General features: G+C 27.3%; 1 protein-coding gene across 1 annotated transcript in view; it reads left to right on the forward strand.

The window, feature by feature from the left end:
* The first annotated feature begins 1,754 nt into the window (after positions 1-1,754).
* The window catches only part of LOC135960777 (transcription factor SPT20 homolog), a 36,325-nt gene continuing 11,862 nt past the window's right edge, over positions 1,755-26,217 (forward strand). Inside the window, exon 1 of the mRNA XM_065512162.1 lies at positions 1,755-1,879. Within this exon, the coding sequence (XP_065368234.1) occupies positions 1,875-1,879 (5 nt within the window). The 5' untranslated portion in view covers positions 1,755-1,874. The remainder of the gene's footprint in view (positions 1,880-26,217) is intronic.

Here is a 26,217-nt window from a genome sequence, read left to right on the forward strand (position 1 = left end):
TGTTTTTTTAGATATGACAACCCTATGGAGGGTCGAAAAAATTTAAATTTAAAAATATCAGCTATATTTGCTATACAATTCTGAATAAAACTAAAATGACTTGCTAATCTCGTTCCTATAAAAAGTTACATGCATCAAAAGTTGGAACATGTAAAAAAGGCCGTATTTTTTTACGTTTTTTACTAAAAAAGTCCCTATATTATTTCTGTTATTGAAACAAATTTTCTTCGGGACTATATAAAATTTGTATATGGTCCAAAAAGACATCTTAATGCAAAAGCAAGTAAAGTAAAACTTGGCTCACTTAAGCAACCCTAGTCGCCCCCAGACCTATCGAAACATTTCCAATTTTAAAAAAAATTTGTTTTGAGTAAAAAATTATAAAAAAGGCAAAGTACCGATCCTCGAAAAGGCTCCATATTTGTATAACCCTATATCTTATTTAAATACATACAAAGTAATTTTACTACCACAAGGTAAATAAAGTCACAGTAGGCACTTTTCTAAAAAAAACTCAGTTTTTGGAATACATTTTTCCCGTTTTAGAAATTTCGGTATTTGAAAATAAAAAATGTCAAAAATTGTAACGCCATTAATTTAAGGACATTCGGTTCTACATTATTTCCAAATATTGTTAAACCATTAAAATTTTACATTAATTCAAATTTTAAAATTTTATTCATGGAAAATCCCTATATTATAATTTTTTTAGTTTCTAAGGTAAACGACCCCCGAAATATTCATAAAATTATTTCATTTCACTAAACTGTTAATTTTAAAGTCCTAAGGTTTTCATCAATATCAACTACTTATACAAAAAGCTTATATTTATTCATCAGGAGCTACACACCTTCTCTATTGCCGTTCCAAGTTTCAGAGGAATCTGAGCAGTAGTTTAGAACTTACTTATTTATTGCTATTTATTTTTCGATAAGCCCCACTGTGCACTGTAAATTGTTTAGTAAAACTATAAATAGGCGTTTTCTTGAAAATGTTTGAATAAATGGACATATCTATAAATAAATTTAGCTATTTGAAAATATTTCTTTTTTTAATTTGAAAATAAAAGTAAACTTTTTTTTGCAGTTACTATTAGTTTTTGTAACTTAAAACAAAAGCCATCTATGGTTTTTCTACATTAAAATAAGTTAAAAGCTCTCATTATTGTAATTCTCTTTTACTCATTTTTTCACAATTTTTATTCAAATGTTTTCACTCAAATTATTAATTATGCTCTTTAAATTGTCTCGTATTCAGCAAACTCAAAGAGCAACTAAATGCTGGCTGACTTATTTTACTAACAAAGTTTGGTATGAATGAGTATTGTTGGCCATTGCTGGCTGTTTTTTGTTAACAACTATTAAAATTGGTGAGTAAAATTAAAAAAATAAATTTTGTTTATGCCACCAAACAAACGATTTTTCTTGAAGGTGTTTTTCTTTAGTGAGTGTGTATTCGTTGGATTGTTTTTATTTTGGCAGTTTTTGTATTTTTTTATTTTTCAAAACTGTTTTTGCAGTATAAAATACAAAAAGTTTCAATAAAAGCGATTCATTTAAAGAGTAGAGCTCAATTGTTAAATATCAAAAGGAATATAAATAAAATATATAAGAAATAAATTTAGAAAAAAAAATACTATTTGTAAAGCAACAAAAAATAAATTAAAGGTTTTAAAGTGCAGTGTTTTTTTTTAAATAAAATATTTTAAAAATATTTGAAATAAAATAGAAACCTCAAAATAAAAAAAGAGTTTATTGAAGTGTTTAAACAAAAACTATTTGTTTTAGTTGGTTTTTAAACCAAAAAAAAACAAGGATTATTTTCTTTTTTGCCACAGTTAAGGATTGGTTTGGATAAATCTTTAAACTAAAACAATGCAGTAAGTTTTTTTTTATAATTAAATTAACAATGAAAAAAGAAAAATGTAAAATTTAAAATGTTACAGTTCCATTTTTAAAGTGTAATTAAAGTGTTGCAAACCTAAGCCGACTCACTTTTTGTCATTTGCTTTTTACCTTTAAAGCTTAAGGGCCTAAAATGATCTTTATAAAAATAAGATTTTCAAAAACCTAAAAATAAATTTAAAATCTTAGTAAACCAGCAGAGACTTGGCAACACAAAATAAATGTTATGCAAATTGTATTTATTTAACATCTGTTGATTTAAGATTCTGAATTTTTTCCTTTAAGTTTCAGTTTTAAAATGAAACAAAGACAAATAAGTAAAACAAAAAAAAAAGTTGAATTCAAAACAATTGAAAAAACAATCTAAACCTTTGTGTAAACAATTCATAACTAACACCAGTGTTACTTTGGTTTTTCATTATTTTACAAGTTTTTGTGGGAGTCTTTTTGGCTTAAAAACCAAAAGCCTTGTGCCAGCATTAACTACTTGACAGTCTCTAGTAGATCTTCTTCACAGAAATTATATATTTTTTCGTATAATTTTCTAGTGTTTATTTTAATGATTTTTTTTTGCTTGGTTTTATGGCTGTATTTTGTCATTTGTTTTTTTTGCAGATTTATGTTGGGCTTAAGAGTTGGTGTTTTTTGTGTCTGTCAATCAATAGTGTGTAAATGGGTTTTCTTAATACTCATTTTTTGCTTTCAGTTTTTGTTTCGAAAAATATTGTGATAATTTCATTAACTACGTGGGTTGTTTGTTCTTTTATCAATACATGTTACGTGTTTGTGTCTTAAGACTTTTGTTTTGTTATTAATATCAAATTAATTGTTATTTGGCAGACATGATTGTAGACACCACAAATAAACTAACAAAAAAAAAATAGACACCACAATTCTTATTCCGGATATATGCAATAGTCACAAAAATAAATAAATAAAATACAATATTATAGTTAAATAAATGTATTGGTTACAATTGGAAATTGAAAATTTACAGTTTAGCAGAGGTGGCATTGGGTAGTGATTAGAATCTTAAATTAACTAGGCTTTATTTATTTATTTTTTTTTTTTTAAATTTCATTTAAATACCAAATTAATAAGCAAGTATATTCGATTAAGCCTAAAAATATTTTAGCCTACAACATGTTGTACTGTTGTAACAGTTCAATTAGTTGTTTAGTACCGAAACTTATTTGTATAATTTAACTATGGATTATTTTCAAACAATTTCATACTGATATTTTAGTTCAAAAAATACTTATAGACAGACCTCTTTCTGTCTATATAAAAGTTTATTTACTTTATAAATATAAAAAACTTATGACGAAATGTTCGAAAGAACTAATTTATAGTTGAATTTTCAAAATTAATTAATTAATTCATAGGCTACATTCTTCATTACTTCAAAAGTATTGAATAAATTCCTTTAAGAATTAATTCTTTTTAGAATTAATTATTTATAATCTTTTATTCCTTATTCAATTTGTCTTGATTTTATAAATAAAATAATAAAATAAATTGAATAATTAAATTTTTCTTCAATTCAAATTAGACAAGTTTATCAACTAATTTTAAATTTTAAACAATTAAGAGAGCTATATTCGACTGCGCCGAATCTTATATACCCTTCACCAAATTATACTTCAAAATAAAAATTTGAAATATTTTTAGGTAAACATTTTTTTTTTTTTCCAAAGTGTTTTTTTTTAATTTTTTGGAAAAAATTTTTTTCGAATTGTTTTTTTTTTAAATTTAAAATATTTTTCTTTTTAAAACTTAAAAATTTTTTTTTTGATTTTTCAATTTTTTTTTAATATTTAGCGAAAAAAAAAACTTTTGGTGAAAAAAAAAAATTAAAAAATAATTTTTCCGATTTTGACCCATTGTAGATGCAACTTACTATGGTCTTATATACGTCGTAAGCTTTGAAATATCTATTATTAGATATCCATATTGTCTATATTAATGACTTGTTAATCCAGATATAGGTCAAAAATCCTTTTTCCTTATATCTCAGCCATTTGTGGACCGATTTTCTCTATTTTAATAGCAACGGAAGAATTCCAGATATATTGATGTATGAATCGTGTATGTATTTTGGGGGCTTCGATAAGTTGATTTCAACAGGCAGACAGACGTACCGACAGACGGACATGGCTTAATCGACTCCGCTATCTATAAGGATCCAGAATATATAGACTTTATAGGGTCGGAAAATTATATTGTGGAAATTATACCCTTCTCACGATGATTAAGTGTATAAAAAACTAACTGAACACAAAATTATTTTCATTAAATTTAATAATATTTGAATTAACAAAAAATTAGTCATTTGAAGGTTAAAACTAAAATTAATTAATATTGAGTTTAATTCATTAAATCTTAATTCAGAAATAAAATTTGTCAGCAATTCATTCAATTAATGGTAAAAAGTTATCATTTATCTTCAAAGGCTTTTATTTAAATAGAATTCATTCAATGTTGAATCAATTCATAATGGAATTAATTCAAATCTAATGCAAATAAAATTAAAATATTTTTTTTATTCAATTTGTTTTTGATATTAATCATTTACAAAAATAATTGTTTATTTGTAATAGATTTGAATTGAAAAAAAAATGTAATCATTCAATAAATTTAATTAAGCCATTTTGTAATGAATTTGAATTACAGAAAACTTGAATGATTCAATAGAGAATTAATCATATAAAGAATGAATTTTCAAACCAATGAACTCAATACATTTGATGTACGAAGGAGTGGAATGTTAAAGAGAATATATTTAATTTGATTTTGAATATTTCATTAAGAGTTAATACTTTCGAACATTTAAATGAATATTATCAATTATTTGAATCACGATAAATAATAAGTTTTTTTGGGAATGATTTTATGAAATGAAATGACAAATTATTACCAATTTCCATAGGCTTCGTCATAAATATCGATTTCAATGGGATCTGGCTGAGATTAATGACTGTCAAGCGGGGCACCCGGCGAACTAACCTCATTCGGGTATGCTGAATCCGTTTTTTTAGGTTGGCTCTTATTTTTTATATATACCGTTATTTCGAAAATGGAGAAAACAGCTCAGTTTATTGAATTAGCTTAAAAAATCGAAATTCGACAATAATTACCTTTAAGAAAGACTAAACCTTTTTTATATGCGCAGTCGCTTTTGAAATATAATTTTTTTTTATAAAATCTAAAGTGTATAAAATCAAAAGTTGTTAACAGATTTTAATCATTTTAAAAATCAAAAATTTCGAAATTTTTATAAAAAATAATTTTTTTCGGAAAAAAAAAAATTATATTTCTAAAACGACTGCTAAGATTATTTACTTAAAGGTAATTTTATTGCGCAATTTTGGGTTACGCAAATATATGTTGTGCAACCTCCTCCATTTTCGAAATAACGGTATATCTCGAAAACAAGAGCTAACCTTAAAAACGGTTAGCACCACTGGATTCAGCGTACCCGAATTAGGTTAACCCGCTGGGTACCCCTCTTGACAGAAAGTGTCAAAATCGTGCACAGTGTTATCATAAACTTTAACAAAATAATCGTATGTGTAAATTATATTTAATTAAATTAAAAATTGCGGCATATACTTTAAATACTATGTTTACATGGACCCACAGAAAGACAGACACCCTGACGGACGAATACATATCGTTAGGACTCAGAAAGTTGTTATGTTTCTTTTTAAATAAAGGCGTATTTTATATGGTATCGTTTTTAATAAGATAGGGCAACATTTTTGAAAAAAAAGAAGAAAAAATCTGGACTTTTAAGGTTAATAAAATCTTTGTTTTCAAATTCTCTAAAATCCTCATTAAAAAAAGAATACATTCATTGTTGAATTAATTCATAGTGCAACTCAATTTTGGAATAATTAATTCAAAATTCAATCCAAAAATAATAAAATAATTTTTTTGTTTGTCAAAAAAAAATCGAAGATTCATTCATAATTAAAGTTTCAAAATCAAATCAAATTAAAGTTTATCTCTTAACAATTCCATTAAATAATACATTACGAATTAATTCACAAGCTTAATTCATTATTACTTGAGTAATATTGAATGCATTCCTTTGAGAATTAATTCCTTATTGAATAATTCAGGTTTTATTTAATTCAAATCCATTTAAAATGTAGTTTAACGATTAATTTTGTAAATGATTAAAAACAAAACTAAAAGAAATGAAATGAAATGATAGCAACATATTTCCATTCAATTTTGTTTAAATTTGAATTAACAAAAATTGAACCATTCTAAAGTTAAATGAATTTTATTGTGAATTAATTCAATAACGAATGAATTATGAAATGAAATAAAATATATTTGAATTCTTTTATTTACTTCAAAAATTTATTTTACTTTGGATGATACAAAACAAAAAATTTAGTTTTATTTTATTTGATGCTGTTTGATCTTACAAAACAATTGTAAGAGTAAACATGTCAAACAAATTTGTGCTAAAAAAAGTGGTTACGCTTTTTTGAGCAAATATTTGCCATGTGTGACCCTACCTTTAGTAAGCTAATTCGATTCTATAAGGAATGATTTTGATTCAATTAAGTACCCATCCATAGTGTGAAACAGTTGCTGCAAAACATTTGAGTTTGTTGATGAAAGGGGAAAGAGGAATCGTATTCGTTCGTATTCGTTTTGTACAGAAATGTCAAAAACTGTAAAGCAAAAACTTCACTGTGTTTCAAAAGAGAATTTAGAAATGTTTCGAAGCAAATGATTCACAGTGTGGGCCGAGACTAAGTAAAACAAAATTTATTAGAAATTGAAAGAGTATATGGAAAAGAAATAGAGTCTCCTTTTTATTAATTTTTACTAATTCCTATCATTAATTTTGTTTTCATTTTGAAAATTAAGGAAATTCAAAATGTTATTAGAAATGAAGCATTTGTTATTTTACTAAAAATATTTTTATTATGCTCTTTGTTTCTAAGCGACTTACTTGACTTTTTTCCTACAATTATATATTAATCATACTCTATAGATTCTCAGGCTAGTACCCACACCCAGCCTCCATTATATGCATTGTGTAATTATTTTCAGCATAAAATAGAGAGAAAAAAAATAAAAAACAAATTAAGTAAGAAAATATTTTCATTGGCATATGTCAAGGTTGAATTAAAGTTTTTTTTATACAAAAATAAACAATAAAAACTAAATACAAAGTAGACATTTTAATTGAAATTAAACCGTAAATAACTCCGACTGTTAGATTTTGAAATAATAAATAAAAACAGTTTCATCTTTTATAACAATTATAATAACAATAATTTACAATTTTCTGCATCAATTAATTAAACGAGTTAAAATTATTTAATACTTTACATGCTTCATATTTATCTGAACGAAAAAACACATTTAATTCCATTAGTTTTTTATCGTTTAACATTTACCAGCTTGTTAAAGAAATCAACGAAGTGTTAAATAGCGATTTTTTAAAACTTTTTATTATTTTCAAAAAAAGTTGTGGCAAAAATGCGTTTATTACATGTGTTTTTCAATTAAATTGCAGTTTTAATTTACTTTTACAAACAAAAACAATTATTTTATTGTTTGCCCCTGATTATTGTTGCACAATTGGTCTGCTTCAATTTTGCAGGCCTATTGCATGTGAAAGAAAACTATTTGAAGTTTAATATTCAATAACAAGAAATATATATATATGTATGTATGTTTGAAAATTTTCAAGGTTTATGACCTGTATTTTTTAAATAATTGTTTTTATTGTGAAAGGTACACAAAACTCAAATATTTTTAACTCTTTTAATGCCTATTATTCAACATTCGAATTGTGTAACACTTGGAATTATTAATCTAGTAACCAACAGAATTATATATTACATTAAACATATGTTTACCTTCCTAATAGAAAAATCGTTACCTTAGATACAAATATTTATAACTTTTAATACTTTGTGCAAAATTTAGAAAAATCTAAAATATTCAGGTCTGTCATGGAATTTGTACGAAAGTGAAAATAATCGTATGTTCCAATTCGTAACGTTTTGCTTTTGATTCTTCAGCTTTCGTAAAAACGTTCTGCTAGAAAAACGTTACATACATTAAGGCGCAAATCACAATTTTTTTTTTCAAGCACAAAACTTATGAAAGAATTATTTATTTATGACTCCTAAAAGTATACATGAAATATTTTCATGGATTTTTCGTTTGAAAGTGGAATTCACAGATTATTACAGATATGCAACAAATTACAGTTTTAAATAAAGTAATATCGAACCGTATGGTTATTTTGAATTTCTACAACCACTTTTCAATAGTTGCGGTTTGCAGACCGAGAGAAAAAATACAACTTTCAATAGGCAACTCTTGTTATATGTACATATATATTTGTCCATCTTTCCAAACCTCAACCATTTTGATATTTTTTTTGTTTGTTTTTTATTGCCATATTAATGAAACCAGCTGATTCATATCTGTATAATCTGTGGTGAAATTTTTTGGTTTTCTATAGAACTTAAATACGTTTTAGTTTTCATTTTCGTACGAATTTGATAACTGTGATATTAGGGTGGCTCTTAATAAACAAAAGTTGGATTTTTGCCAGTTTCATTGGTAAAAAAAATCATCTGAAGTTTTGAGCTGCATTTACAAAGGGAAAAAATGCAATTTTTTCAGTTTTTGTAAAAATAATATGGAATAAAAATATGAAAAATGTATGACAATACCTCCTATATACCTACGAATTTGAAATATAACATGAAGTCTATTATTTACAATAACAGCTCAAAAATGGAAATTAACCCTTACTGTTAAGGTTTAATTTTAATTTTTGAGCTGTTATTGTAAATAATAGACTTCATGTTAAATTTTTCTTAAGTTTCATCAAAATCGGCCCAAAAATATATAACATTTCGCTATCTTTCCATTAGAAATTCCAAATATTGAAAAATTTGACCTTTGACCTTCACGATTTAAGGGTTAACGTTTCCCAATTTTAGTAGAACTTTCAGACCATATTTCAAATTGCTAGGACTATAATATTATTCTGAACAGATTTTACTTAAAATTAATAACAGTAAGGAAATTGGGCTCATTTGCCAAAATATGGCCAAAAAATTAATTTTTCTCGAAAATCACAAAATTTATATAGCAGGTACGGAAATACTATAGGAGGTATTGACATACTTTTTTCACATTTTTATTCCCTATTATGTTGTCAATAAATCCCCATGTGATCATCAAAAAATTCTAACATTTGTTCAACAAAACTTTTAAAAATTTAAAAATTGAGTTTTGAAACCGCCGTTAAAAAAATAATTTGTTTTGGTCATTCCTGCGAATAGGTTAACGGTATCCAATGAAGAAAAAAACTTATATACAAGTAAATATGGATATATTTTAAGTAAAAATGTGCTTTTATTTTAATATTTCTAAAAATTTTGTTCCTATATTTCTGTTCTAGTGGCCTAGTCACGTTAATGACCTGGATAATTTGTAATAACTTTAACATTTTTTAACCTATTTTTGTCTTTTATATCTTATTAGAACGACAATGTAAAAGTAATTTTTATAATATCAAAATATTTACAAAAACTGAAAAAATTGCACGTCTTATCCCCAACCGATTTACCTAAAAAAATTTCAGGATGATTTTTTTACCAATGTTTTTTACCACACTGAGGGGTGAGACTGGCAAAAATCCAACTTTTGTTATTAAGAGCCACCCTACTGTGATATACCTGATTGTTTGAAATACTTCTGCCAATGGAAGTTATGAATACAAATTTTAACCCTTAAATGCATGATTTTTACTTTCATTTTTCTATAAAGTATCAAATATTTAGTTGATTTTTATTTATTATATTTCCTTTAGCTTTAGTTTGATTTAGAATTTCTTTAGCTGAAACATTTCGTACTTCATTTGAATTTGCTGAAGGAGAATTTGAATTAGTATCAAGCTTATATTCGTCTAAAATTAAGTGGAACTGGAATGTAGACAATTGGCAACAATATGCATTAAAGGATTAAAGCCTTTGGGTCTAAAGAAACATTATGGAGTAATAATTGCAAGTCATTACCAAGTTTTCACTTGGATTCTTTTTATATAAATTTAAAACTTACCAAATGAACTTAGCTGTCTTTACTGTCTTAAAAATAATCTGGTAAATATAATAGTGTAAGTCACGTTGTGGTACCTTTGTCAGTTTCTGAGCAGATTTATCGAAAATCGAGTTCTCTGCAAATCCATAATGGGCCATATTCTGCAAATCCAAATGGAAATATTGCCAGTGGGTACTCTTTTCCATTTATCGTTGGATCTAAAAGAAGATTTTTGTGAGATCAGTTGTAGAATATCACGTCTGAAATCATTCGAATTTATATTGGTGATTGCTTTCTTAAGAATTTATAAAAACAATCTCTAACGAATAGAGTTTATAATCTGTATATATTCATTAAAATATGTATAAAATACATACACTTATTAACTAAGATAATAAAAGAAATTCAATAACAAAATATTGACTCACAACTTAAAATGATTTTATAGAGATTTCAAACTGTATTTCAATTCACATTTATAAAACAAATTAAGAGCCAAATCAAATAAATTGCACATAATATTGAATTCAAATTGTAACAACATAAATGTACGGCATTCAAAGAAATAATAAGTGAGTCATTATAATAAGCAATCAAGATTAGATTTCGCCTTGTAAATAGTAAATGGATTTATTCTTATTAAACACAGCTGAAAGCAAACACAAACCTAACAATATTAATATTAATACAACCAAAATAAATTGATTACTAAAGTATATATTTCTATCAATTTAGAACAAAGATCATATATCTAACCACTCATAAACCAAACAAACAAAAAGAGAAAAAGTAGGCTAATAACTTAAAAAGACCCTTGCAATAGTTGAACTCACAGAATGATTTTTCATATTAAAAAAAAAATTACTAAATTTTGGATTTTTTAAGACTTCAAAGCCATAAATAAGAAAAACTTTAGGCAAAAAGCAAACGCCCCTTAACAATTGTCAGTAATTGTTGTTAGAAAAAAACAAAGCATACAAACAAAACAAAACAAAAGACTTAAGCAACATGCACCATACACTATACATGGCTGAAACAAAATAAAATAAATCATGCTGCTGTTCAGTGTATTTTTCATTCATTTACATATTTATATAATTTAGTTTTTTTTTCTCTTCTCTCTTTTTTGCATATCATATAATCTGTTTGAGTAAATGCATAAACGCATGATCATATTTCAATTATGCGTGAAAAATCTATAACATTTGTAACTTCAGCTTACGGCCCAAAAAATACATTTGTTTCGAATGGTTTTATGTGGCCATTTAGTGGCAGTATAAAGTATTTCAAAGATTTTTTAAGTGTTTCAGTAGCAGCCATAGCGGTTTTCAGTTTACAATTTACAACACATTTGAAATACGAGCTTAACCATTCACTTCTGATCTAAAACATGTGAATCTAGTATTCAATGAATGACTGAATGACTGATTGCCGACTGAATGAATGAATGCGAGAATAAGCGACAGTGTGAAGCAAGGAATGAGTGAATGAATGAATTTATTGTAAATTGAATAAAGTGCATTTCGATGTGTGTGTATTGCGTAGACGCCTTAGTTTTTTTTTAAACAAAAAAAAAAGCTCTACAAAAGCAACATTCAAACACATACGTTCATATATTTGAGACTCAAAAATTCACAACACTTTAAATTGAAAGTAATAAAAACTAGCTGCAACAGCAAACTGCAACAATTGCAGCATAGACAACGCCTGTTATGGTTATACATGCTACAGACATGCTAACATACTCGTACTTAAATAACAATATTTATATCTATAGATGTTCATATAAATAAATATATCTCAAATAATAAGAAACATTTACATTAGCATGGACCCAAACATTAGTGTAATTTTTAACCCCAATTGCCATTAAGAGTTAATTTCCATTTTTGTGCTAGACACTAGACATCATGTTATATTTTTCTAAAGTTTCAGCACAATCGGCCCAAAAATATATAACATTTCACTATCTTTCCATTAGAAATTCCAAATATTGAAACATTTAACCTTTGACCTTCACGATTTAAGGTTTAATGTTATCCAATTTTAGTAAAACTTTCAGACCATATTTAAAATTGCCAGGACTATAAAATATTATGAATAGGTTTTACTTAAAATTCATAACAGTAAGGAAAAGAGCTCATTCGCCAAAATATGTCCAATCAATTTATTTTTCTATTGAAGGTATTTTCATAATTTTTATTCCCTATTATATTCTCAATAAATCTCAATGTGATGATCAGAAAATTCTGAAATTAGGTTAACAAAATTTTTAAAAATTTAAAAATGAAAAATTAAATATCTTTAGTTTAAAGTTTAAAGGTATCCTACGAAGACTCATATACAAGTAAATATTGATATATTTTAAGTAAAAATGAGCTTTTATTTTAATAATCTCAAAATATGTTCATTTTGTTCTTACATTTCTTGTTCTAGTGGCCTGAGACACGTTAATGGCCTGGGGAATTTTTAATAACTTAAAGTTTTTAACCAATTTTTGTCTTTTATATCTCATTAGAACGACAATTATGTACACATTTCTATTCTTTCAAATTAAATAGCAAAAGTATTTTTTTAATGGCAACATTTCTACAAAAACTGAAAAAGTTGCATTTTCCCCTTATAAATGCTTCACGTCTTAATCCCATCCGAATTACCAAAAACTAGTTCAGCAGGATTTTTTTTTTACCAAAATTCACCAAACTGGGGTTGAGACTGGGGAAAAATCAAACTTTTCTTTATTAAGGCCACCCGTAGGGGAAACTGATTCTACTAATAATTATAAAAATGGAAATTCTAAAATATCTGTTAGCCGGATTATTTTCATATTTTTCATTTCTTTCCATTATCTTTATCAAGCCGAATTTATACAAGGTGAATTTATATCGAGTGAATTTATTTGTTTACATTTGGAGTTTGATATTCAAAACTATTTTCTCACTGTTGAGAATGCGAAATAAAGACAAAATCAAGGTGTATTAACAAGGTGAGTGCATAAAATCATCTGTTTTTTAATTCGCCGTAGTTTAATGTAGGTCTTCTGTCAAACTATGTTTATGTTTTTATTTGTTATTGTAAATAACATAGTAATTTTTTAATTCGCCTTGATTTTGACATTTGTTCTACATTTTAACAAAAACAAAATTCAGCAAAAGAACATTGGGTGATTACTTTTGCCCCACCTTGTACATTCAATAGCATTAAACAAAACTTAAATATAATTATTCTATTCACAGAACATGAAATAAAGTTCACTTAACGGTAACTTATTGCTATTTTCGATAATAAAACAACCTGAACCTAATTACTTTATCCCCATAAAATCCCCGAAATATTTTCAAATATCCCCAGTCCCCAAATGAAATTTTCTGTCCCCAAAAATCCTTACAAAATCCCGATCTTTGGGGACAAATCCCCAATATTGGCAAGCCTGAGCCTTGGACAAAATAAATACCAAGGCGAATTTATACATGGTGGTGGCAGTGGCAAATTCAGGCAAATTTGAGCAATTTCATTAAATGTTTGATATTCTCAAAATTGAGAGAATTATTTGAAAGTGTCAAACTCCATATATAAAAAATACAATAATTGGCTTGATTTTGCATGAATTCTCCACTGTGTCCAATTTGTCAACCAGTAATCAAGGCGAATTTATACAAGGTGGAGTCAGTCAAACAGCTGATAATTTTTTTTCGCCTTTTGGTTCTAACCACTGTCAAATCTTGTTTTTATATTTAAATATCTACATATTCTAAGCTTATTAAAAAAATATTTATTGTTTAAATAAATAAGTAAAGCCCTCACTATTCAATTATCTACACTATATTAAGTTTAAATACAAGGCGTATTTAACAAGGTGACAGCAGTGGCGAATTGAAATAAATACAGGCGAATTCGCTTATTTTTTATATATGGAGTTTAACATAATGGCGTTCCGGCGAATATTTTTTATCTATGTAGTTTGACATTATCGCGTTCTAGTTCTATAATCAGCTGTGCTCTCGATGACACCAGATTAAATGCACGTTGTTTAAATACTTATTTGTTTAATTTTTCATTTTGGTTTTTTGACATTTGTTAAGACCAATCGTTGTTTTTGTAGAACTGACACCACCTTGTATGAATTCGCCTTGCCAGTAATCGAGTGAGAATTAATGGAAACTAAGTTCCTTTTTTTATAAATTGTAAAAAATATAACAGTTTATATTAATACGAATAATAAATACAAATTCATGAATATTAAATTTGAATAAAAACAAACTGTTGAAAATTTCGAAAAATTGTTACGTTATAATTTAATAAATACTACTTTCATATGATAAAAATAAAAAATTCTGAAGAATGTCGATTTGGTTCACTAATAAGTGACTCTGAATCAAAAACTTTTAGAAATTGCCTTTATTTTAAAATTTAATTTTCAAAATATTTTTTGTCTTCATACTAATGGACCATCCTAATGTATACAAATGCATACATATGTGTTCATGTAAGTAATGAGAAACATCTACATGGTTTCTTGCTAGTTGCAGCATCAGTCATTTGCTGCTAGTTTTAATTTTAAGAAAAAATCGAAAATATATAAAGAAACATTTTTCTTTATTGCATAATTCTTTAAAATGTTTGCTACAATTTAAACTAGTATTTTTTTCAAATAACTTTTATTATATAATAAAATTAAATTAGAAAAATATCAAAGAAATTTGGAGGCTTTTTCGATTCCAAAACAAATGATCTTCTATTCAACTTTTGTATTTAAATAATTATAAATTTACACAGAAAACACTTTCTAATTCTTATATTTTCTATGTGTCTAACCAATTTAATCATGTTATGTAGAATTGTCCTTGTCCTACTTGATGGCAAATAATGATTGGATTGTTTTTTTCTTTTAGATAATATTTTATAAAACCTTGATAAAAATAGATTTCTGCGGTATGATATTGACTAATCAAGCCGCGCCCTTTTATTTTTTTGACATTAAATTTGCTTGCTTTTATTTGACATGTACGAAACCAGATCATCAGATCCTTTATATTTTGAATTTGCTGTAAAACAACAACAAGATAAACAAACAATTTTATTGTTTACCACCCTCTATTTTTGGCATATTATTAAAACCAAAACTGTTTAACAATTTGAAATAATTACATAATTTACTAAATACTTAAAACACAAGCAATTTACCAAATTATCTTAATTTGCATATAACCTTAATTTGTGAGCATACAGTACATGCCATTCAAATGAATACCAGAAATAAATTTACATAATTTCTTAAGGTGGCAAGCATTTAATTAGAGAAATTATATTTGGCACATGCTCCATTAGACAAACTACTTTATTTTATTTTTATTTTTTTGCGCACTTAACATTTGTTTGTAATTTTTTTTAACAATGACATTATGTAGACACTTGTCCAACAATTATTTAAAACGCTTGGACATGATTCAGCTGATAAGTTTTATTTTTTTTGTTGTTTATATTGAATGTGCCAACAATTTGTCGTTAATATGAAATCAATTCCGAATATGAGTGGTCTTAATGGCAACATATTAAAGAGCATGGCCAATCAGAAATTGCTTGGCTGGGAAGTGGCAATAAAAAGTAAAAGTATAACATACAATAATACATTGGCATATAACTTTCAATCACTAATGATGACCTCAATTAAGAAATATGTAGACAAAATGCATATGACGGACGGACGGACTGATGGACTACTCGCTTAAAACTATTTGAAGAGCTGCTTAAATTAATGTATTTCAAATGCCGGCAGCTGCATAAGTGTATTGTTGCAATCTATTAATATTGTTTAATGTAAATATTTGTATTTATGACTTGTGTTGTAAATCTTAAATATAATTATTATTAATAGATAACAGTATTTTAATCTTAATTTCAGATATTCGTTTAAATCTGTTATAAACAAGGAAAGAAAAGTTGTTAACGATACAGTTATTATTTAAATTAATATGGTACCAACAAAAATATTAAAAAAATTTCAGAAATTGGGAATTCCAATATTTTTGACCATTGGGATCACACTTGATCCGAGGCTGATAAAAACTTTTATGGCATTTTCAAAACATACTAGGGCATATAATATTGTATTTCATTGGGGATTCCCTGCTTTGGTACTTTTGAAAAAATAGGATAAATCGAAAATTTTAAATTTTTAAAATTTGTTCGATTCGAAAACTTCTCATAAGTTATAGAAACGAGGTCTAGTTTGCAAAGCTTTGTACAGTTCGTAACTTGTATAAATATGGACAGTAGGGTGTCCCAATTTTTTGTTGGAATTTTGGAACGCATACCCTCTATTATTTTTATATATATAAAACTATAGTGAAATATGAAATTTTGTCTTTCTATCAGTTTCTAAAGTTTTGAGGTGCTTTTTCAAGGGGAACAATTTTTTTCAGTTTTTGTAAAAAATTTGCCATTAAATAATTACTTTTGCAATTTAATTTAAAAAAAAAACGAAATGTGTACATATTTATCGTTCTAATAAGATATAAAACACAAAAATTGGTTAAAAAATTTTAAAGTTATTAAAAATTCGCCAGGCCATTAACGTGTCTCAGGTCAAGAAATGAACAAGAACAAGAAATGTAGGAACAAAATTAACATATTTTGAGAAATATTAAAATAAAAGCTTATTTTTACTTAAAATATATCCATATTTACTTGTATATGAGTTTTTGTCTTCTTAGGATACCGTTAAACTATTCGCAGGTATAGCCAAAAAAAAAAATTTTAACGGCAGTTTTAAAACTCAATTTTCAAATTTTTAAAAATTTTGATAAACAAATTTCAGAATTTTTTAATCATCACATTGAGATTTATTGAGAACATAATAGGGAACAAAAATATGAAAAAAGTGCTATTTAAATTTTGCGATTTTCGAGAAAAACTTATTTTTTGGCCATATTTTGGCGAATGAGCCGAATTTCCTTACTGTTATGATTTTTAAGTAAAAGCTATTCAGAATATTATATAGAGTTCTGTCCGGCTATCTATTGATAACACGATAGGGCCCAAACGAAAGGAAATATCTGTCTGAAATTTCCCAGAAAAACAGCGAATTTTTATTTGATATTGAAAATGGGCAATATTGGTCCGTAATTTCACCTAGCCCGTATACAAATGTCTCCCCGGAATACTGATTTAGCAGTCATAAATTTGTTGATTATGCTGCAGTCCTGATAAAATGTTTCACAAATTAGTTATAAGTACTGTAAAATTATACTGTAATGTATCGTTACGTTTTTACCTTTTAAAAATGTTGGTTTATTTCCTTTAAATAAACCGGATACTTTTGATTGCAAATAAAAACAGATTAGACTGACTGTTTGGTGTTCTCATGTGCACTACATTACCATCTAGATTCTAGATGCTTCTTGAAAGCTTTATTTCTATAATGTTCTTGAAACTACTATATTCAAAATTTTGAGCTTTCGATGTTAATGTTAGCAGCTTAATCATTTAGTGTTTATTTCTTAGCTATTATTTACAATATATTTTCAGTTAAAACCAAATTAATGTTTTAAAATATTATGTAATGGTATATTTTTTTAATTTATGAGCTCTGTTACAATTATTAATAGCTACTGATTATGCCTTTTACAAAAATACATATAAAACTTTTCTTAACCTTAAGCCTTTCTAATTAATTTTCACAAAATAAAACTACAATTATAACAATTTAAATTACAATGATAATAATTATTAACAAACATTCATAAATTATTATACACATAAATAAAAGTACAATACAATGAAAATAATAATATTTGCAATTATAGTGACCTTAAAATTGTTAACGACTTTTTGTGGCCAGAAAAAGAAAAGACAACAAAAAATTAACAACCACTGTGCATAATGATGGTAAACAGTTCAATTATAGACATAACTAGATGATTTCAAAAATAAAAAAAACACATAAAAAGAAGGCAAAAAATAACTGTTACCAAAAACATTAACAACATTAATGAAATAAAAAAAAATAAAAACAAATTATAGTCATTTATACCATACCAATGTCCAATTGTAATGGTTGCGACAATCAAAAATCTTTCCCAGACTACTTGGTCACTTTAGCTTAAAGTTGACGCAATTTAAAAGTTGATTTTTTTTAATTAAACGTTATTGAGTGAATATGTATGACACACTTACCATTAGTTGTAGTGAAGATAGCTGAGATGCTTAAGTGTAATTCTTAAGATTTAATTATAATTAAAGATTGTTTCACTGTTCATAAATCAAAAACTGGCAAAGTTTGCTAAAACTGTGACATTATTGCAAATTTTTTTTTTAAATTTTTCTCAAAGATTTTGAAAAAGTGTGAAATATTGATAAAAATGGTGTTTAGCTTATTGAATAAACTTGAAATTCCGCAATAAAATTACCTTTAAGTAAGAAATAAATTTTTTTGCCAAAAAAAAAATAGCCCTAAATGACTAAAATCCGTCCAAAACTTTTCATTTTATTTGCAAAAGATAAAACAAATATCCCTAATATTTTAACAAAATACAGAACTCGTAGTAATCAGCTACATCTTGCAGTGTTCTCCTATGTTTAGTACTGCAATAGTCGGCAATGCAGTGTACAAAAATATATTACAAAATGGCAAGATTCTGTAAATTTTCTGCTTGTTTTTGATTTTGAATTCATAAATTTGACTAGTGGAAATGATAAAATATATTTATTATATATCAACGTATAGGAAATTGTGTCTTCTTTTCAAAAATGTATACAATTTTAAAGAATTAAAAAATTTATAGCAGACTTTTTGCAAAAATATGAGAAAAAATGTTATTAGGGGGTATTTGCTTTATTATCATTTGTTTATAAAATCAAAAGTTGTGGACAGATTTATATCGTTTGGAGATTGTTATGTTTAGAACTTTGCTTTCTATACGCATAGCTGTATTTTCCAATTTTTTATGCCGTTTTAAAAAACAAAAATTTCGAAATAAAATTTATATTTCTAAAACGACTACGAAGATTAAAAAAGTAATTTAAATCCGGAATTTCGGTTTTTTAGTTTATTCAATAAGTTAAACCGTTTTAGAGTTACGCGAATATATGTTGTGCAACCCCTACATTTTCGAAATAACGGTATATCTCGAAAACAAGAGCTAATCTAAAAAAACTGGTCTATTAGGTCTATTCCTTTAAGAGCTTTTTGGTCTCGTAGTGGGATGCGAGTGGATTATCTATCAAATAGATCTTAAAGGACTAGACCCAAGCTTTCTTTTGAGCAAAAAAAAAAAATTAAAAAAGTGCCCATTTTGGGAAAAAAGTTCGATTTTGAAAAAAAGTGAAAAATTGCATGTTTTGAGTTACAAAACATTTATTTTGAAAGATATCCCACTCACATCCCACTAAGCGACCAAATAGGTCTTCAAGGAAAATATCTAAGCTTTATTTTAAGAAAAAAGGGCCCATTTTGAAAAAAGTTAAACAAGTTTTTGATTTCGGAAAAAAAATATTAAACATTTTTTATTTTTTTTTTAAATATTTTTTGTTTCGAAAGATTGAAGAAATAGCTATCTAAACTATTTGGAACACATTTTGCTAAGAACAATAGGTAATAAGTTACATGAATGAGAAAAATTACATGTTTGGCCAAAATGTCAAATTTTGACCCCCTCTAACTCAGAGAGTTCTGGACCGATCTTGTTGAAAAATTGTGTCTGAATTACTATCCAATAGGTCTAACCTGGTGTAAATTTCATTCCGATCGGAAGACTTCGATTTTAAAAATTGGTTCACTTGACGTGAAATCTCCCATATATGTAGTTTAAGAAATCTGAGCAAATCGAAATGGCTCCAAAAAATTTTTCATTTGTTAAGTTAGCTTGGTCTACCTTCGTATTAGTACTACTACTAAATGAAAGTTTGGAATATTTTCTTTCATTTTATGTAAAAAAAATTCTGCGACTTTTTGCGATCGGTGAACAAACTTATAAATTTTGTGATAAAACTCACGTATTTTTTATGAATATTTACAGTAAAAGGTTTTGCATACTTTTAGGCTTTTACTTTTTATATGGGGGATAGGACAGAGCTGTAAATGAATCATTCTTTTTTGATTTTAATTCATTATGAATTAGCTAAATTTTGAATTAATTCATTGAATTGAAAAAATGAATTGAATGAAATTTGAATCAATTCAAACGAATTAGGCAGAAATGAATTTCAATTCATTTCCAATTCAAATGAATTTGTAAAAATGAGTTGCAATTCATTTACAATTCATTTGAATTGAATTGATTTTGAATTAATTCAAATGAATTAGAAAAAAGAATTAGCAATTCAAATGAATGATTCAAAAATGAGTTGCAATCAATCAAATTCAAGAGCAGATCTCTAGGGGGAATGAAAGATTTCTCCTACCAAAATGAAAATTTCCAGTACAAAAATTTAAAAGCCTTGTCCTGTATACGCGCCTGATCAATGAAAACATGGTGTTTGCAGTTTATTTCTTCAAGAAGAACTGATTTTTATTTTGAAATACGCTGAACGACATAACATATTTAATATTCAAGAAGCAATTAATAATTTTTGAAATTTTGTGACCCACGACCACCCAACAACAAACTTTTTGCTAATATTTATATTATATTTATTTCAAAAAAATAAAACTATCTTCCAAAAATAATCAAAAATCAGGAAAAATAACAATGTATGTAGTTCAAAACACAATTGAGTTTCATAAATAAGGCTAATTAGATTTAATTAGAATGCTTCATTCACCTTAAACAACAATAGCTTTTCAAAATTATCATCTGAAAGAGATCCACGTTTAGGGATGTTTAGAATAGAGGCGTACGAAAATAATCTTTCAATACCAGCTGACGATGGTAACGGCGCATTATATTTAAAGGAAGACTCTTTAACCGTCGATTAATTATACTGCATACTTAATGACATTGAAGAATCTGCTAAATATGCTGCGAATTTCGCGTCGGAGTTGGAAATGAATTGCTAATGTTTTTTCTAATTCGTTTGAATTAATTCAAAATCTTGTTCAATTCAAATGAATTGTAAATGAATTGAATTAATTCAAAATCAATTCAATTCATTTGAATTGGAAACGAATTGCAATTCATTTTTACCAAATTCATTTGAATTAATTCAAAATCAATTCAATTCATTTGAATTGGAAACGAATTGCAATTCATTTTTACCAAATTCATTCGAATTGACTCAAATTTCATTCAATTAATTTTTTTGTGTGAATGATTCGCGAATTAATTCAAAAATGAGTGATTCGTTTACAGCTCTGGGATAGGAGCAATTATGCTCCTATTCTTATGAAACTTAACAGATAGATTTGGGTTTATATAAAACTTGTTTATGTCGAATTTCATCACGATACTATTATTTTTATGTTAGTTTTGAACAATAAAACTATTTTCAGAAAGGGACCTATATATGGACTAGGTTCAAATATGGACCGATTTTCTTCATACTTTGTAGTATGATATCTGGGCACTTGGAACTAAAATATGCAAAATTTAAATAAGATCGTTGCATTCTTTATGAATTTATGACTTATACAACGTTATTTTGGAAGGACCCTTGTATGGGAGGTACCCCTAGGGACTATCCGATATGAACCATATTTAATATTTGGCTTTACTATATGAAACTTACCAAGTGTACCAAATTTATTATCATAGGAGCACTGCTTCTACTTTTTGCAAAAAATGTATGAACACATACCACTGTGCGCCGGTTGCCCCGCTTGACAGAAAAAAAGTGTCAATTTCGTGCACAGTGTAATTAGTCTATGCTTTTTTAGAAACATTAAAAAACTATGACACCATATACCACCTTAAATCCAGATATTTCACTTTCTCTCATTTCGAAAAGATCACGTTATTTGCTTTTACAAAAGACATGTAAGATCGAATAAACAAATGTGATCGTATATTTGGCCTAGGGTTCTGAAATTGTTATTAACGGAAAAATCTCCTGTTATTTATTTAATACGCACCTATATTTAATCTAATTGATCAGTATTAAATTATCTGATCAAATGTAGCCACAGATTATGAATTTATTTCAGAAAAAACCTACCTGACTTTACCTGTTATGACATTATCACTGAACCCAACAACAAATACTATACTAACCCACATATAGAAATGCTTAAATTATACATTTCTAATGCAATTTATGAATCAGGAAGTTTTGGGATAACAAACACACACACTTGCAAACTAACATTTAATAAACTAAAAGTAAAACTAGGACACAACCTGCTGATCTACTTTTCGCCAACAGTGTGTGCAACACAAAAACCGGCTTCAACTCCAAAAAGAAAGAAAGAAACAAAAAAGCAAATGAAAATATTTCCTAGTAAAATTTCAAACTCAATTACAAATAAATAGTGGAAAATAAATAAACCAGTGTGCGTTTTTATGCAATATTTGGTAAATTTTATTTAAGATTTTTGGAAAATATGTATTTGTTTGTTTGCTGTTTAAACGAAATTGCTGTGGTGCAGTAGTTGACAGCCAAAGTAAAGCAGACCAACCAAGCCACCATATTCCAAAGCATCGCTTACAGTCTTTACTTTTTTTTGCATACTTTATGTTAAAAGTAAAATTGTACATAAAAAGTGAAAACAACATTGAAATGACGTTTGAAAAATTGCATCATATTAGGCAAAATACGAAAAAAAACGAATAAATTTTTGTACTATAACTAATATTACAAATCACAATCAGTTAGTTGATAGTTATGGTAAAAGCCTTACAATTTGTTAAAAATGAAATATTTATAATTACTTGACTAACTTACATACATACTATAAATAGTTTTGAAATTAGTTTTAGATATTTTTTTTTATTTTAGGTAATTAGTTAACAACATGTATCAATACTTGTTGAGGTATCGGAAATTTAATTGGGGCCACATAAATACCATAAAAGCACAAAAGCAATTCATTTGAAATAAAACTACCGACTACCCAAAATAAACCAAAATATAATTATAATATAGTTAGCGTTACCTTTTCGCCATTTCGAAACGATAGCCAACCTTACAAGAAACATGTTTATATTGAATGAAAGAGATTTACGATTTTTCGGGATGGACTTTGGTAAATGCGTCTTTTTTAATAACCAAAGGCCGCATAGTGAGGACGATCGAAAACAAGTGGTAGATATATTATTAACTAGTTGATCGGCCCGGCTTCGCCCGGAAGCATTTACTAATGTTAGTTCTTCAAGTTTCTCCAACCCACTCACACCAGCCTGTTCTTATTTATTTGCAAATAAAATATCTAAATTTGTACTGCATACTTTAGCGAGCTTTTTTATTACAGTTGACTGGACTCACAAAAAAAAGAATTTCCGAGTTTTACCCGGAATTTTTTTCTTTACAAACTATCTCCTGAAAATTTCGAATCGAATAAAAAAAAATCAGCCAAATCGCTCAAGCCGTTCTCACGTGATGACATTACATACTTGAACCATTTCATGTTTGTATATATAGATTTCTAAAATACTGGTCAGAACAAATCATACAGGAGGCCATAAACTTTCCTAAAATGTAATATATGACCACCATGTTAGAATACAAAGAGAGATACAGAGTATCAAAGTTGAGGTGGTTTGCAAAACTTTGAAGAGCTCGTAACTTGAACAAATATAGACAGAATAATATTCTCATAAAAAATCCCGTTAAGGTATCATAATAATTTTTTAAATATAAAATTACAATATAATAATTTCAAAATTTAAAGTTGAATATCTTTTAAATTATAGGAGATAATTTAGGATAATAAACAGGATTTTCATTACTATTATATCTTATAACAGAGTAAAATTGACCATATTTGTTCAAGTTACGAGCTGTCCAAATTTTATCTTTTAAAATAACAGACCTTAATATTTAAATTTTATTTTTCAATATACATATATAAAAATGAAATGGTCCATGTATGTAATGGCATCACGTGAGAACGGCTGCTGCGATTTGGCTGATTTTTTTTTATTCCATTCGAAATTTTCAGGAGATGGTTTGTAAAGAAAAATATTAAAAAATTACGGCTAAAACCGGCTTTTTTGTGTCCAGTCAACTGTAATAAAAAAGCCCCTAAAGTATGCAGTACAAATTTAGATATTTTATTTGCAAATAAATAAGAACAGGCAGGGTTGGAGAAACTTGACGAATAAAAATAACTAGGTTAGGTTCCATTGGTTGCCACTCTTCAAGCAGCTCACTTGGGTCCATGCAAAACAGATCCCATTGTGATACCCAAGGGGTAAACATCAGGGTGTTAATTATACATCCATTGTTTCCAGGCTAAACCAACCAGATTCTCTGATGAAAGAGTAGATTCGTCTAATACTCAACCTTGATAGCTCATCTAAGCATGATAGGATGCGTTCCTCAGGTCGGGCATTGGCAGAATAGGTGGGACACCGTATCCTCCTCTTCTTCATTATGACAGCTCCTACAGTAGTCATTGTACCGTAGGACCAATCTCCTAGCATGTGTCCCAATTATACAGTGTCCTGTAATGAAGGAAACAATTAGCCTTATTTGCTCACGACGAAATTTCATAAGTAGATTCGTCCTACTGGCATCATATACGAGCCAAGTAGACCTCGTTATAACACAGGAAGACTCATTGGTCCACCTGCTTTATGAAGACAGCCATCTTGCATTTAACAAGGGAAATACCAGAAAAGGGGTCGATCTCCTCATCATCCATCATCGCACCTCTTTTGGCCAGTTCGTCTGCTATATCCTAGAATGTCTAGCTATTTCATTAAGGGATACCCGGCATTCAGTATCGCGATAATCCTGAGAACTCGTTCCACAGCCTTCCGGTGAGTAGCATTATCAAAGGCTGACATGCCTTGAGTATCAATTAACAACTGCTTTGAAGATCCAATTGATACCCTTCGGCATAATACGGTTGTCATAACTTACAAAGTTGTCAGTAAAATGTTCTCATGGTTGTGTTAACCATTTTCCGAGCATTTTTCTGACAATCTGACAACCGTGAACACGTAGCTATTGATACTTTTAACTTACAAAATAGTATTATTTTTTTAAAACAACAAGTTATAATACAAATATTTTTTAAAAAAAATTAAAAAGAAAGGGCCTGTATGACAATAACACTTCATAAAACTTTAATATAAATTGTCCTTTTGTTAAATGTGTAATATTTTTAATAATTTTTGTTTCGTTACTAAAAAAAAAATTCACACAATAATAAAATATGTATTTAAATGTTTGGAGGCTTTCAACATTTAGTTTTTTTGTTTTATTTTATTAAATTTTACTGTAGTTTTTTTTTTTTTTTTGTTTGTTATTGTCTCTTTACTATTTATATTTTTACTTTTTATGTTGAAGATGAGCTCGCAAATGTAAAATCAATTTTATTTTTCTTTTTTTGTTCAATTTTATTGCATGTGCTTTAATGGGCGCTACTTTGAAGTCAGCGGCGTCTTGTGTTATGCTTTTCATATGTTACAGTGTTAGCTTGTAATAAATGCTATAATACACCAAATTGTTTATATTCAAAACCGCCTATCAGCACAAGTTTTCAGGAAAGCAATAAAAACTGTTTCACTTATTCATAAGGAAATTGTCATTCATTCTTTTACAATATTCCTGGTTCTTTGAACTAGTTCCGACACGTCAAATTAGTTAGACACTGAGAACTACTACTAGTGAATTTTCAAACCACGCGCGATGTTAATGGCTGGTGAATTTCACAAGGGGATGTCATTGCAGATGGCCGATTAGCACACTTTGCGTAACACTTCACTAATTAATTCAATAGTACTAATTCTACAGCATTTGAGAAAGAAATAAATTTAAACTCTCGTTTTCTTGTCAAATGATATAACCACTAAGCAACAGAGATCTTATTAGTACTGTTCTCTATTTGTTATTAAGAATTGCATTTTCTGCATCATCAGTGAGAACGAAAACACGAAACTAAAATCTTACTCGGTGTAGGGTATAAAAAGACACATCATGTGCTACTAAGTCGTATGTTAAAGATTTACCTGTGTCTTCTTTATATACATATGTATATAAAAACATATAGATGTATAAGTAAATATTTATACACATGTAACTAACTACCACATAAGGTAGTTAACATATTTCACTTTGTAACGCATTTGTTTTGTCAATATTTAAAAGGTCAGTTGCAATGTTTAAACAACTTGTACTG

The sequence above is a fragment of the Calliphora vicina genome, chromosome 5, assembly GCF_958450345.1.
Source record: "Calliphora vicina chromosome 5, idCalVici1.1, whole genome shotgun sequence".
NCBI lineage: Eukaryota > Metazoa > Arthropoda > Insecta > Diptera > Calliphoridae > Calliphora > Calliphora vicina.